Raw genomic sequence first — 15,529 nt, forward strand, 5'->3', positions numbered from 1 at the left:
GGGATTTTTCAGGGCATGGGCCTTGTCCTCAACGTCTCCATCTCTGACTGGCAATCTAAAAATGGTCCTCCAGATCCAAGCTCTTTTAAGACGCTGGTGAAATTTTTTCTTTAAAAAAAAAAATCATCTACAAGGTCTTGCATTTTCTTTTGTTCTAACTCCAGCTGGCATGAAGCAAGGCCCTTGACTAAGCTTGAAAGGTTTCAGGGTTTCACTGCAAAGGAGACCTGGGCCCTGCCTTGTGGGTGAGGTCTCTTCTCTGAGCCCAGGTCCCACATCCCATGGTATCCTCCACATCTCGAGTGATTCAAAGGTGTCTCCAGCTTAACACAAACAGACCTGAACCTCTGCTATTCCCTAAAAACGTATTCCTTCCCCTGTTTTTCCATCTCGGTACACAGCCCTGTAGCCACCCAGCTGTTAACAGCCAAAACTTAGAAATCATCTTGGACCCTCATCCAGAGCTTCTAACCGATTCTTTTTTTTCTTTTAGTTCAAACCTCCACTGAGAATTTGCATTTCTAGCAAGTTCCCTGCTGAGAATTTGCATTTCCACCCCAGATATACTGAATCAGAATCTACAGTTTAACAAGATCCCCAGGTGATTCTTATGTATGCTCTCTGGGGGAGGGGGGGCTTGTTAGGAATGCAAATTCTCAGCAAGGGTTCAATCCAAAGGAACCAGTTCCAAGTCCTGTCCTCATCCCCCACTTGCAGTCCACCCCACGTTCTGACACTTTTGTCTCCAAAACATTTCTCAAATCTGCCCACTTTTCACCCCTTTCCACCTTAAGTTACCATCACCTGGAAGCCTGCAACAGCTTCCTCACTGTCTCCCTCTCCCACTTTTGCCCTCGTATCTCCAAACCATTCTCCGTTATTTATTTCTAAAAATACCTGATGCATCCAAAACCCATTTCCATTGATTCAACTTATAGTAACCCTATAGAACAGAGTAGAACTGCCCCATAGGCTGTAAATCTTTACAAAGCAGACTGCCACATCTTTTTCCCATGGAGCGGCTGGTGGGTTCGAACCGCTGACCGTTTGGTTAGCAGCCTAGCGCTTTAACCACTACGCAACCTGGGCTCCTAGGTGATGCATGTGATTCAAAAATTCACCCAGAATAAAATCTACTCTACAGGTCCACTCTTCTGCGGCAACAAGTGTTCTCGATTCCATCGTCCCCTTCCAGACAGTCTGGGTGTCCCTAAGTACTCACATAGCCGTATATATTTATTCCCACGCCATCTACCCATATTGCTGAGCCTCCCTTTTTCGCTTTGCACACCACTTAGGCGCTCTTTCCCCATCATCACATATGGGCACGCCCGTCTCTCCTAAGCAGTGACTGGCCTTCCCGGCTGGGCTGAGAGTGGGTGGCAGTCTTCTGTCGGTCGCCCCCCTGCTCCAAAGCTCAAGAACCTTCGCAGCCCTTGGAATGAAACCCCCAGCTCTCTCCTTATCCCTATCTCCTTCCTTCCAGCCCCAGCGGCCCTTCCGTAACCTCCCTCAGCGCTCTGTTTGCACTTCCTCTGGGAACGTTATCTCTATCACAGCATCGGTCCCGGTTCTGCACGGCCCTCGACGTCACTTGACACTACACGTTCACGTGTGGGTCCTCTAACGCCCTTTCCTTGAAGGAGGACCTCCGCGAGGTCTGTTTGGCTCCCGAAGGAGGAAAAGAACAAACCCTCGGCTTCACAGCTTAGTGGAGGAAGACCACTACTCCCAGGAACTCTTTCGCCTCAGGCAGGAGGTTCCACCTCCTCCCTCCGCGAGAAGGAGAGTGAGCATGCGCAAAGGAGACTTGACATGCGCAAAAGGCTGCGCGGGCGGTGCCAGGACTGCATCTCCCAGTAGGCCTCGGGGGCATTTTTTCGTCCCCGCGTGACCAGTGACTTCCGGAGTGGAGGGGCGGGGTAGAGCGCGCGGCTGAGCCAGCAGCCGAAGCAGTGAGGGAGGGCAGAGGCCTGGTGGCTGGCTGGCACCAGCCGCCATGGAGGCCGTTCCCCGCATGCCCATGATCTGGCTGGACCTGAAGGAGGCTGGTGACTTCCACTTCCAGCCCGCCGTGAAGAAGGTGAGAGCGCCTCCCCCTGCCGCCACCCCCCGGCGCATCTCCGTCGTCTGCAGGAGCGTGACGCCCCCTGCGCGTCCATCACCTACCCGGACCCCGTGGCAGGGTCAAGTGAGGCCAGGAAGGGCCTCCGCCGGCTTCGCTCAGCCTGGCTTAGTCCCTGCGCCTGCTGACCATCCCCCTCCCCCACCCTCTCTCGGCTTAGACATTCATACTCGCTGGAACCCGTTTCCCGACTTCTTCCCTGAACCATCCACTCTACTCCGCACTTCCTTGGTATGATGCCCTGGACTTGGTTCTGCCCCGCCATTCCTCCACGCTGTGACCGCTCCTCGGGGTCGGGGCGGCCCTTATCATCCAAGTTGGACAGCTGTGCCTGGCCCTCTATACTCTTGACAGTCCACGACCCGTCTGGGACAGACTCTGAGGACGGCTTAAGACGTGTTTAAGACAGGACTCCCCCCCCCCCCCCCGTGACTTCATATCCAGAGGGATGCCTTACCCTTGCGGTGGAGGCCTCTCTCACACTTGGTGCAATTCTGTATGGTTTCCTTACAAGTATCCTACTTGGAAGCCCTTTTGGACTAAAAGATATAATTCCCTGTTATTTTTGGGAGTGTTACTGTTTTTCATGGAATCTGGGTAGTGCAAATGGTTAGTGCGTCCAGCTGCTAACCTTAAGGTTAGAGATTGGAGTCCTCCCAGAGGTACCTCAGAAGAAAGGTCTGGCGATCTACTTCCAAAAAAATCAGTGAAAACCCTGTGGAGTACAGTTCTACTATGACACACTTGGGGGTGCCATGAGTCAGAGTGGACTCTAAGGCAACGGGTTACTGTTTTCCATAAGTGCTCAGAGAGTATAAATGGTGTTGTTGCTCCCATAGAGGTCTTACTAGTCATTGTGTTGAACCAGCAGTTGGACAGGACAGACAAGGAGGTCTGGTGTTAACTGAGGCCTCTGTGGAGAGATCAGGTGTGGTGATTGAGCATCAGTTGCCCCCTCAGGATGCCCGTGGATCCTTTGGGAGGGCCAGCTGGTAGCATTGAGGAGAGCAGAAGTGAAAAGGAACAATCAGGAGGGTGTTGCAGGTGGGCAGCCTTCTGGTTACAGAGCAGCAGCTGCCAAAGTAAGCGCCAGACAATCTAGATTGTGTGCCATTCATCAGGTGCTTGAGAAAAGAAGTAGGAGAAAGAAAGTGGGCTTGGAGGTGGTTTCCCAAGAAGCTGTCTCTCTTCCTCCCTGTGCATTGCCATGCCTTAGTTCAGACACTGACAATTTGTATTCCTTTTGAGTTCATCGTTTAGCCTCTTTAGGCCTATTTTCTCTTCTGTAAAACCAGGAAATTAGACTAATTCCACAATTTTGTTCTCTTCCACAGCTTTTAGTCTCTTCTTCATCTGCTCTTTCATACGAGTACAATAAGATGAATTTTTCTAAAATACAACAAAACAACTGTTTTCTGTTTTTATGGAATGAAGGTCAATATTCTTAGTTTGTCATTGAGAGTTCTCCCTGACCTGGCTCAGTTTTATTTAGGCCCTACTGTGTGCTTCTGAAAAGGAGCCCTGGTGGTGCAGTGGTTAAGAGCTCGGCTGCTAACCAGAAGGTCAGCAGTTTGAACCTACTAGCTGCTCCTTGGAAACCCTGTGGGGCAGTTCTGTTCTGTCCTGTGAGGTCACTATAAGTCGGAATAGACTCGACAGCAATGGGTTTGGTTTTTTTGGATGTGCTTCTGAAAGGAGCCCTGGTGGCACAGTGGTTAAGCGCTTGCTCAGCTGCTAATGAAAGGTCAGTGGTTCGAATCAGCCAGCTCTTCTGCGGGAGAAAGCTGTCACAGTCTGATTACAGCCTTGGAAACCCTATGGGGCAGTTCTCCTCTATCCTGTAGGGTTGCTATGAGTCAGAATTGACTCGACGTCAATGGGTTCAGTTTGTTTTTCATTCATCATCAGTATTTATTGAGCGCCTATTATGTGCAAGTCACTGTGCTTGGCACTGAGAAAGATACAAAGATGTAAATTTGACAGACTGCCCTCAGAGAGCTTACAGTCTAGTACAGGAGCATACCATCTCTGGAAAAGCTATTTTAGGTGTAAATTAACCTACCCCCACCCATCCCACCCCCCCCAAAAAAATTAAACAATTAAGGGTTTGTTTTTTTTTATGTGCTTCTGATACAGGTAGTGCAGATTGTGTTTACAGCCACTTGCTGTTCCCGTAACACGCTCTGTGTCTTCCCTCTTAGGCACCTTTGGTCACGGAGTTCCTGCTGCCTAGAAGAGCTCTCAACTTGGCCTTGTGGGGCGGGGATGAGGCCTTTCTTTAACCTCTGTATATTGGTTCTGTCCGTCTTTCAAGGCCCAGCTTAAGCTCTGCCTCTTCCACAAAACCTTCCTTATTCCTTCATCTGAGTTAACCTTTTCCTTTTCTTTTTTCATTCTTTTCCTGATGACAGTTATGTGTGCTGTCTGAATTTTCCTTACATATTTCCTGTGTTCAATTTTAAGTTTCCTGAGAGGCATCTCCGTGTTTCTCACAGTCTAGCAGGGTACCTTCTACACAGTTGGCTCTCAGGAGAATGTTTCTCAAATGACTGAATGACAGTTCAGATTAGAGACAGTGACCACAAATGTGGAAATCAAGTGGATAAAATCTTAGCCCAGAAATTCCCAGGAGATATTTTGTTTGAGTTTAACCTTTGCTGCTCTGGTCCTTACTCTTAGCCAACAAGGTATTATGTGAGCAGTGACTTCCCTGGGAGCCCCTAGGCCTCCATAAGAGGAGTTGCCATTTAGCCTGAAGTGGTATCCAGTGTTCAGGAAACAATTCATTTCTTAGACATCAAGTCTTTTTCTTTGTTTCCTCTTCTTTGGGATTGGGAAATATACTGCCATGTGATATGATAGGCTAAGACTGGCATGTGTTTGTATGAATACACTGAAAAGGAACAGCAGTCTGTGGGCAGGCTGGTCTCGGGAATGGCCACCCCCATCAGAGTGCCCTGGAACTCCCTTCCTTTCCTGCAGTGGAGTCTCTGCAGCCACTGTAGCCTGGGAACTCTTCCTGACCTGGACCCCCTCCCCAACACACACACGCACCAGGGATGGATTATCCAATACGCAAGGTAAGCCTATGCTTGCTTGTGCATACTTACGAATCTGTAGTGAACAATTTCACATTTTTTCACCACATCAGAGATTCTTCTTCTGGGTATGGCTGGCATCTCTCTCTCCCCCAACCCCACAGCACCTTCCTACAGAATCAAAGCCTCTTCTCAAATTTACAATCCCTGATGGGGCGGATTACCCAGTGCTTACCTTGCTTTCTGGGTAATCTGCCCATGTGGTGAAACTCATGTGAAATTGTTCACTACGGATTGTAAATGAGCACAAGTAAGCCTGTGCTTCGCTTTCTTGTTGGATAATCTGCCCTGTGCACGTACACACATGCACATGCACCTGTGAAAAGGAGAGTACCAGAGGCTGTAAGGCCCCAGCCTTGTCAGTTCCCCGCGGTGGTGACCTGTCTTACCTCTTATCACAGATTTGAAGTCACCCAGCCGGTCTCCTGAGCCTGTCTGCCCACTTGTGTTTCCCAGTGAAATGGCTCCAGGCACAGATGACCTGGATTGTCCAGTTCATTCTTCTCTGACTTTGATCTCATACACCAGTATCCATTTCACTGAGGGATTAGACCAGATTCTGCCCTTTACTCAGGAAGTAATAAATACTCATGTGTAGAGAGTGCTTGACAAGTGTTGGTTGAATGACCTGGTCTAGTTCTAGCGTCCTCTGGGAAATGTAATTTGAGTCCTCCTCACTTGTGTTGTTCAGACTGGCTGAAGGGCATTTAGAAGGGATGTAGCAGAGTGGCCTTGAGTATCATGTAAGGGTTAGACGAGGGAATGAAGGTCTATTTTCATTCCTGGGCTTTTGGCTATGACTTGGACTCAGGCTTGCTGTCATGGACCAAGGGGCAATACTCTTTTCTCTGAATAAAATGAATCGTGTTTGAAATTCAGTAGCAGAGCATGTATTGTATTAATTAAAAATATTGTATGTGGGATTCAAATTTGTTATGTTTCTTGGAAGAGCCTGAGGAATGTCCCATATTGGAGTGAACCCTGGGAGTGGAGGAAAAAAGAAACATAATATGTATGGTTAACAAAGTTAATGCTAACATGTATGATGCTTTTTCCTGCCTTTTTTCTTAGTTTGTTGCTTTAATTAGCACCATGAAATTCCAAGATGTTATATCAAATTAAGAGCGAAAGATAGATACCCCAAATAAAAGCATACACAAAGAATGGAGATATGATGAAATTACTGGGAATATCCAGTACTAGAGAAGGGTGATGCTGAGGGAATATCCCTGCGTTGTTGTTACCTGGCATTGAGGCGGCCCCCAACTCATGGTGACCCCATGCACAACGGAACAAAACATGGCCTGGTCCTGTGCCATCCCCATGATCAATCCGAGTTAGGACTTGGGAAATCTGGCTGGGATTCTAGCACTGCCGTTGCTCATCCTGATTTCCCATTTCTCTATCTGTCGAGAATGGCAGGACCCAGGATGGATGTTCCCAGTAATCTCATCTAGCTACAGAATTCTGTGCCATTTGTTGCTCAGTAAAAGCACAGCACAGCATTATGAGAATAGCACAGACATTGCAATCATACAGACTTCGGTTCAGTATCCACATCTCTACTTGATAGCTGGGTGACCATCAGCTGTTACAAATGATTACATAACTAATCTGATCCTCAGTTTTCTCACCTGTAACTTGGAGTTAATAATACCTTGTAAGCTTGTAAGAATCAAAAGAGTTAATACGTGTGAGTCTAGTAGAGGGCTTGGCATGTTGAAAGCAATATTTTTAGCTGAGCATCTTCTTTTTGTCTTTAGGAAATAGCTCAAGTCCTTTTGACAGCACTGTCAGTTAGACATACGTAATTACTAACCTCATTTCACAGATGAAAAAACCAAGCCCGGATCTCGCAGTGACCCAGTGCACATGCAGGACTTAAACCCTGTCTTAGTATTTCTCTCTGGAAATGACCTTTCCATTCTCTTTTACTGTTTTTTCACTTGCAGCTTCTTTCTTTCCTTTTCCAGTGGCTCTGATCCCTGGACATACTCTCACTTACCATAGACCTTTCTGTAGGTCTTCTTTTGTTCCCTTAGAAAAGGATCCCTACCTGCTCCAAAACCTCTGGGCCCCCGAGGTTCTCTGGTCCTCCTCCCACCCCCACCGCCTGTCAGATGTGTAGGTATGCTGGGGTCCTGTCAGTGCCTTCTGGTTTCTTCTTTTCTTTTCTTTTTTTTTTTTTTTGCTACTGTTGAGTCGATTCTGACTTTTTTTTTTTGGTACTTTATTTAGATGAAAGTTTACAGCTCAAGTTAATCTCTCATACAAAATTTTATACACATATTGTCATGTGACACTAGTTGCAGTCCCTACAATGGGACAACACACTCCCATTTCCACCCCGGGTTTCCCGTGTCCATCCAACCAGCTCCTGTCCCTTCCTGTCTTTTCAGCCTGCCTCTGGACAGGAGGTGCCCATTTGGTCTTGTGTATCTGCTTGAATTAAGAAGCACACTCTTCACGAGTATTATGTTTTGTAGTTCAGTCTAATCCTTGTCTGAAGAGTGAGCTTCGGGAATGGTTTTAGGTCTGGGTTAACAGAGCATCTGGGGGCCATGGCTTCGGGGGTTCCTCCAGTCTCAGTCAGACCATTAAGTCTGGTCTTTTTACGTGAATTTGAGTTCTGTTCCACACTTTTCTCCCACTCTATCAAGGACTCTGTTGTGTTCCCTCTCAGGGTGGTCATTGGTGGTAGCTGGGTACTATCTAGTTCTTCTGCTCTCAGGCTGATGCAGTCTCTGGTTAATGTGGGCCTTTTGTCTCTTGGGCTAATATTTTCCTTGTGTCTTTGGTGTTCTTCATTCTCCTTTGCTCCAAGTGGGTTGGGACCAATTGATGCATCTTAGATGGCCACTTGCCTTCTGGTTTCTTGCTCTTGGTCTGTGGTGGCCAAAATTCAGGCTTGACCTGCTGCTTAGCCTGCCTTCTCAGGCTCTGCCTTTGCTCTGTCGGAAGCTTTAGTCTCCTGGCCAGACTTTGTTCTGAGCTCTGCAGAGTACTAGAGCAGAGAGACTGTGAGAAGGTCTCTGTCCCTTCCTTGTCCTAGGACCTTCAGCCAGCCTCTTTGTTCAGTAGGGAAGTGGGCAGCAGTCACAGAGGATTTTGTCAGGGTTTAAATATCCTGGCTGCTCCACTGACTCACCACGTGGCCTGAGATTAGTTTTCTCTTCCCAGTTTTTCAATTGTTTGTAAGAACCATGTTTAAAAAATAGAAATGAATTGGTATGATGAGGGATTAAGAACATGGACTCTGGAGCCCAGATGCCTGGGTTTCGGTCGTTACTCCATTGGTTACCAGCATGGTGACCTTGGCAAGCGTCCTAACCTCTTTGCCTCATTTTTTTTCATTTGTAAAATGACGATGATGATAGTTTCAGCCTCATTGAGGTTTTGTAAAGATTAAGTGACTGTTAAGCACTCAGCGCTGTGTGTGGCCCGTAGGAGGAGCTCAGTTAGTGTTGGCTGCTACTGATCTTGGAGGGGGAATGAGATACATGTAGAAGGCGACCTCTAGGGACAATTTCCTGGTGGCAGGGGGCGACATCTTTCCTCTTTTCCATTGTGTGAACAGCAGGGACAGATTTTCTCGGTGATGTTCGGAGAAGTCTTGTCTCTAGGACTCACAGGTGTTCCCCTAATTGCTTTGGCCTCTCTCCCACGTGGCCAGCAGGCTCCATCTCTAGCCTAAGGGTGGGCAAACTAGAACCCCTTACGAAACGGGATTTAATCAAAGAACATTTCCCCATTTAGATAGTCAAGTTATGCACTGTAGCCCAGGCCACATTTTATATTTGTGTTTTGTGGTGGGAGGAGGGGTGAGAGAAGCAGGGACTGGAGCTCGTGTCCCTGTTAGAGAGATGATCCAGAGCAAAGATTGTTAACCAGGAGCCCATAAGTGGGCTTCAGAGTATCTGTGACCCCGCTAAAATTACGGACAGGTTTTTGTGTTTGTGTACAATTGAATATTTCTTGAGAGATTTTTTTCGTGGCTTTTATCATATTCTCAAAGGATCCACAAAAGGCTAAGAACCACTGATCTAGGGGAAAGTGTTTTCCAGGTACCATTTATCTCTTTAGCAATTCTTAAAACTTTTGTTTCCCAAATTTCAAACATACAGAATTGTTGAAAGAATAATACAGTGATCACCCGAATACTACTTATATATGACGGTGGCTTACATTTCACTGTATTTGCTTTCTTTCTTTGTGTATTTTATGTGTGTGTATGAGTATGTATGTATATATTGTGTGTGTGTATATGTGTGTATACATACACACATACACACACATATCACACCAAAAAACTTGTTGCTGTCAAGTTGATTCTGACTCAGCCATCCTATAGGTCAGAGCAGAACTGCCCCATAGGGTTTCCAAGGAGCGGCTGGTGGATTTGAACTGCCAACATTTTGGTTAGCAGCAGAGCTCTTAACCACTCTGCCACCAGGGCTGCTTATGTATGTGTGTGTCTACACACACACAGACACGCGCACACACACACACACACCCCTCATGAACCCTTTGATTTATAACTTTTTTCCCCCCAAACTCATAGAATCAGGGTTCACATATTGTATTTAGTTGTTCTGTCTCTTTAGTCTCTTTGAATCCAGAATAGTCCCCTGTGTTTTGAAGGAATGGGTTAGTTGTTTGGCACAATGCCCTAATTGCTGAGTTTTTCTGTGACTCCTTTAGGTTTTACTTAGTTTGTATTTCTGTTTTCTGCATTTCCTATAAAGGTAACCATTTGCTGAGTATACAACACATATATTAAGGCTCCTCCCATTCCTTGAGGCACTCATTGTCTGGGGTATGGGAAATCACAGCATGACCCTGCTGTGAGGCACATCCTGATGGAGGCAAGTCTGAAGGTGGGGAGAACAGCAGCTAACTTTTGAGGAAGTGACATTCCAGCTGAGTCTCAGTAGAGAAGGGGGAGAACATATGGAGAAGCATTGAGATCTGAGAACAGTAATTACAAAGTAGTGTTAGCTGGGTGGCCCTGAAAGGTGTCAGAGGACAAACCTTGAAGGCTGTTGGGAGCAGGTTGTGAAGGGTGATGAACTGTGTGCTGAGGAGCTTGGATTTGTTCCTGGAGGCTTTGGAGAGTCACTGCAGACAGGCCCCAGCTTACGAATGTCCAGTTCACGTACAACAGTAGTTACAGACCAACCCCCGTAAAGCCTATCAAAAATTTGAAGTACATACAATGGTTCATAATGACAAATGGGCACTACTTTGTGACACTCGTCAAAACATTATTGTCACTGTATCACGTGGAAGATGTTTTAGTGTATCTGGAAGTGTTTCTTTAATGTTACTTATGTATAGAAAGATACACTATATACTGTGACAAACATTTCACTAACTGATGTTAGTTATGAACCATTCCTAACTGTTCAATTTACGTACAGATTCTACTTAAAGACAGATTTAGGAATGGAAGTCATTCATAATCTGGGAACTGCCTATATAGCACATTCTTTTTAGATTACAATTTTTCTCTTTAGATTACAACTTTTTTATATTCAGTAGTCAGATTATCTTGAGCTAAGCATTTTGGTGTATTTTTTCCCCATATGTGTGTGGGTGTGTGTGTGTTTCAGAAGGATTTAAAGCTAGGAGTGACAGCAGTGTTGTGTTAGTTCTGGCCACATGTAAGGGATGGATTTGAAGGGATGGATTGTCCAGGCCAGAGGTGGCAGGGGATAGAGAAGAAAGCTTATGGACACAGGCTTTTAGGAGGTAAAACCAACAGGAAAAGAGGGGTCAGGGTCACAAGCTCGGAATAGGGGCTCAACAGTGCTGTAAATAGCCCAGCGGTAGCCTCCCTTCTCTCCTTTCCCTTTCCCCACCAGTGCAGGTAGAAGCTGCCACCCAACCTTCCGGAGCCCCACATTGCTGATTCCTTAGCCACGTGTCATGGACCCTCCACAAAGGCACCCGGGAAAGGTGGGTGGGACACAGACATGGTGTGATGATGGACAGAGCAGGCTACCTCTTGGCCTTTGTCAGTCTCCTTTCCTCTCCGCATCACAAACCTTGGCTAGGGTGTCTAGTGCCCTTAGTTTTTGTGGAATAAATGGATGTGGCCCCCCAGATTGCTAATCAAGACACCAGCTGTTGCAGGAGGCTGCAACAGGAGTAGTTCTTTTCAGCTGCCTTTGTCGTTGACTCTTGGTTGAATGAAAAATTCTGTTGGACTAGGGCTATGATTGTGACTTCGGAACACAGCAGGGCTTGCTTGCTCCTCAAGGGCTGCTTGAGTTTGTGACTCCTTAGGATCCTCCTTCGGATCCATTTCTGGCAGCTAAGTTTCCTGGCTTCTTGGGTCAGCAGAGTCCTGGACTTTGTAGAGTTTGGGTTGTGGCATTATGAGGACTACCCTGGGTATTTACCCAGGGTCATCAGTCTTGTTTTCCATTTTGCTCAAAGGAGGCCACTCCGGCTGTCAGCATCTTGCTACTGCCCAGTTATTAAGGCAGAGTTCCGTGGTGGTCCAGGAAATGGGCTTGTGGTTGTGGGTCTGGACGCAACCCTCAGCCTAAGGACTCAGAGGGCGGGGAAGGAGGGGTCTCTTCTCTCACTGGCTTACAGCCTTCTCTCCCTCTTTAGTTTGTCCTGAAGAATTATGGAGAGAACCCAGAAGCCTACAATGAGGAACTGAAGAAGCTGGAGTTGCTCAGACAGGTAAGAAGATAGTATTTTTATGCAGGTTCAAAACAGGATTGGTTTGATAGGGAAGTAAAGAAACTGCCTAGAACTGTGCTCTTATTTTAATTAAGTATTCCTTTATCTGCACGAAGAATGAAATTAATGGTAGAAAAATTTGAAAAATATTAAAAAGCAACAACCAGCTTTAGGCTAAAGCCCAGAGAGAAGAGAGACCGAAAAACCCATTCACAATTGTGTGTGTGTGTGTGTGTGTGTGTATATTTAGTTAGGAAAACCAAAGTAGCATCGTACATCATCTGTATTGCTGTGTAGTCTGCTTTTTTCACTTAACAACGTATTTTGAATATATTTATCAATAAATGCATAACAATATTAATTTTATTGTGAAAATATATACAAAACATTTACTAAGTCAACAAATTCTACGTTTCAGTGACATTATATTACATTCTTCATGTTGTATGACCGTTATAATTATCCTTTTCCAAATTATTCCACCACCATTAACATAATAAACTCAACGCCCCCTAAGCAAAACTCCTTCTTTCCCCTCCCTCCCACCCATGGTAACCACTAATAATTTCCAGTTTGTATGTGTTTGCTTATTTTGTATAACTAAGATCATACAATGTTTACCCTTTTGCAACTCACTGACTTACTTCACTCAGCATAATATTTTCAGGGTTCATCCATGTAGTGGCATGCATCAGGACTTCATTTTGCTTTATGGCTGAGTAGTATTCCATTGTGTGTATGTACCACATTTTGTTTATCCATTCATCTGTTGATGGACATTTCGGTTGATTTCACCTATTAGCTATTGTGAAAAGTGCTGCAGAGAGCATTGGTGTACAGGTTTCTGTTAGTGTTCCTGTTTTCACTTCTTCTGGGTATATATATCTAGGATTGGGATTGCTGGGTCATATGGTAGTTCTGTGTTTAACTTTTTGAGGAACTGCCAAACTGTTTTCCATGTGGCTGTATGATTTTACATTCCCAAAAGCAATGGATAAGGGTTCCAGTTTCTCCACAACCTTGCCCACACCTATTGTTTTCCTTTTTTCTGGTTGATCATTGCCATTCTAATGGAAGTGAGGTGATATCTCATTGTGGTTTTGTTTTTGAGTTGGAATCAGCTCAACAGCAATGAGTAGTGGTAATGGATAATGAAGGAGTACTGGTGGCTCAGTGGTTAAGAGCTTGGCTGCTAACTAAAAGGTCATGTTACAAACCCATCAGCAGCTCCTTAGGGAGACAGATGTGACAGTCTGCTTCCGTAAAGATTACAGCCTTAGAAACCCTATGGGACAGGTCTACTCTGTCCTGTAGGGTCACTTTGAGTCAGAATCAACTCAGCAGTACTGGGTCTGGTTTGATTAATGGCTAATGACTGGGTTCCTGGGTGGTGCAAAGGGTTTGTGCTTCATTACTTACCTAAAGGAGCCCTGGTGGCCTAGTGGTTAAGAGCTTGGCTGCTAACCAAAAGGTCGGCAGTTCAAATCCACTAGCCACTCCTTGGAAACCATATGGGACAGTTCTCCTCTGTCCTATAGGGTTGCTATGAGTCGGAATCGACTCGACGGCAGTGGATTTGATTTTTTTTTTGGTACTCTTAGGTAAAGGTTGGTGATTTGAACCCACCCGGTGATTCTGCAGAAGAAAACCTGGTGATCTGCTTCTGTAAAGATTATAGCCAAGAAAACCCCATGGAGCTCAGTTCTACTTTGTAACATGGAATCACCATGAGTCAGAGTTGACTTGATGGCAACAGATTCGATTCAGTTTAGTTAAATGGCTAATGACATTGAGCTTCTTTTCATGTGCTTCTTGGGCATATGAATATACTTTTTGGTGAAATATCTGTTCATATCCTTTCCCCTTTTTGATTTTTTTGTTTTTATTATGCTTTAGTTGAAAGTTTACAGCTCAAGTTAATTTCTTATACAAAAATTTTTACATGTATTGTTTTGTGACATTAGTTGCAATCCCCACAATGTGACAGCACACTCCCTCTTTCCACTCCGGGTTCCCTTTGTCCGTTTGACCAGTTGCTGTCCTTTCCTGCCTTCTTATCCTCCTTTGGGACAGGAGCTGCCCATTTGGTGTCGTATATCTGGTTGAACTAAGAAGCACATTCCTCACGTGTATTATTTTTTAGTTTTATAGTCCTGTCTAAGCTCTGTCTGAAGAGTGGGCTTTGGGAATGGTTTCAGTTCTGGGTTAACAGTTCATCCAGGGGCCGTAGTTTTAGGGTTCCTCCAGTCTATGTCAGACCATTAAGTCTGATCTTTTTACATGAATTTGAGTTCTGTTCTACATTTTTTTCCTGTTCTATCCAGGACTGTCTGTTGTGTTCCCTGTCAGGGCGGTCATTGGTGGTAGCTGGGCACTGTCTAGTTCTTCTGGTCTCAGGTTGGTGGAGTCTCTGGTTCATGTGGTCCTTCAGTCCTTTGGGCTAATATTTTCCTTGTGTCTTTGGTTTTCTTCATTTTCCTTTGCTCCAAGTGGGATGAGACCAGTTGATTTATCCTAGATGGCCGCTCACAAGCTTTTAAGACTACAGATGCCACTCACCAAAGTGGGGTGTAGAACATTTTCTTAATAAACTTAATTATGCCAATTGACCTAGATGTCCCCCGAAACTATGGTACCCAGGCCCCAGCTGCTCTGTCCCTCATAGTGTTTGGATATATCCAGGAAACTTCTTAGCTTTTGCTTTGGTCCAGTTGTGCTGACTTCCCCTGTACTGTGTGTTGTGCTTCCCTTCACTGAAGTTGATCGTTGTCTACTATCTAGCTAGTGATTTCCCCTCCTCCTCCCTTCCTAGCATTCTAACCATCAAACAATGCTTTTTTTCTGTGTTTAAACCTATTCTTGAGTTCTATAATAGTGGTCGCATACAATATTTGTCCTCTTGTGACTGACTAATTTCACTTGGCACACTGCTCTCCAGATTTATCCATGTTGTGAGATGTTTTACGGGTTCATCATTGTTCTTTATCCTTGCATAGAATTCCGTTGTGTGTATGTACCATAATTTGTTTATCCATTCGTCTGTTGATGGACGTTTAGGTTATTTCCATCTATTTGCTTTTGTGACTAGTGCTGCAGTTAACATGGGTGTGCGTATGTCTATTCATGTGATGGCTTTTATTTCTCTTGGGTATATTCCAAGGAGTGAGATTGCTGGATCGTATAATATTTCTATTTCTAGCTTTTTAAGGACGCGCCAAAGCAATTTCCAAAGTGGTTCTACCATTTTGCATTCCCACTAGCAGTGCATGAAGTTCCAGTCTCTCCACAACCTCTCCAACATTTGTTATTTTGTGTTTTTTGAATTAGTGCCAGCCTTATTGGGGTGAGATGATATCTCATTGTAGTTTTGATTTGCATTTCTTTAATGGCTAATGATCGTGAGCATTTCCTCACGTGTCTGTTAGGCACCTGAATGTCTTCTTCGGTGAAGTGTCCGTTCATATCCTTTGCCCATTTTTTAATTGGATTATTTGTGTTTTTGTTGTTGAGATTTTGCAGTATCTTGTAGATTTTAGAGATTAGACCCTTATTGGATATGTCCTACCCAAAAATTTTTTCCCAGTCTGTAGGTTGTCTTTTTACTCTTTTG

At 45.1% G+C, this 15,529-nt stretch overlaps 1 protein-coding gene across 3 annotated transcripts in view; it reads left to right on the forward strand.

The window, feature by feature from the left end:
• Nucleotides 1–1,884: 1,884 nt before the first annotated feature.
• The window catches only part of PTPN23 (protein tyrosine phosphatase non-receptor type 23), a 54,112-nt gene continuing 40,467 nt past the window's right edge, over nt 1,885–15,529 (forward strand). For 2 of the 3 annotated variants that reach the window (XM_004368473.2, XM_004368475.2), the window contains exons 1-2: nt 1,885–2,083; nt 11,845–11,919. In XM_004368473.2, coding sequence (XP_004368530.1) covers nt 2,000–2,083; nt 11,845–11,919 — 159 coding nt within the window. In that variant the 5' untranslated portion in view covers nt 1,885–1,999. The remainder of the gene's footprint in view (nt 2,084–11,844; nt 11,920–15,529) is intronic. The other variant, XM_004368474.2, reaches the window with a different exon arrangement.

The sequence above is a fragment of the Trichechus manatus genome, unplaced genomic scaffold (assembly GCF_000243295.1).
Source record: "Trichechus manatus latirostris isolate Lorelei unplaced genomic scaffold, TriManLat1.0 scaffold00001, whole genome shotgun sequence".
Lineage (NCBI taxonomy): Eukaryota > Metazoa > Chordata > Mammalia > Sirenia > Trichechidae > Trichechus > Trichechus manatus.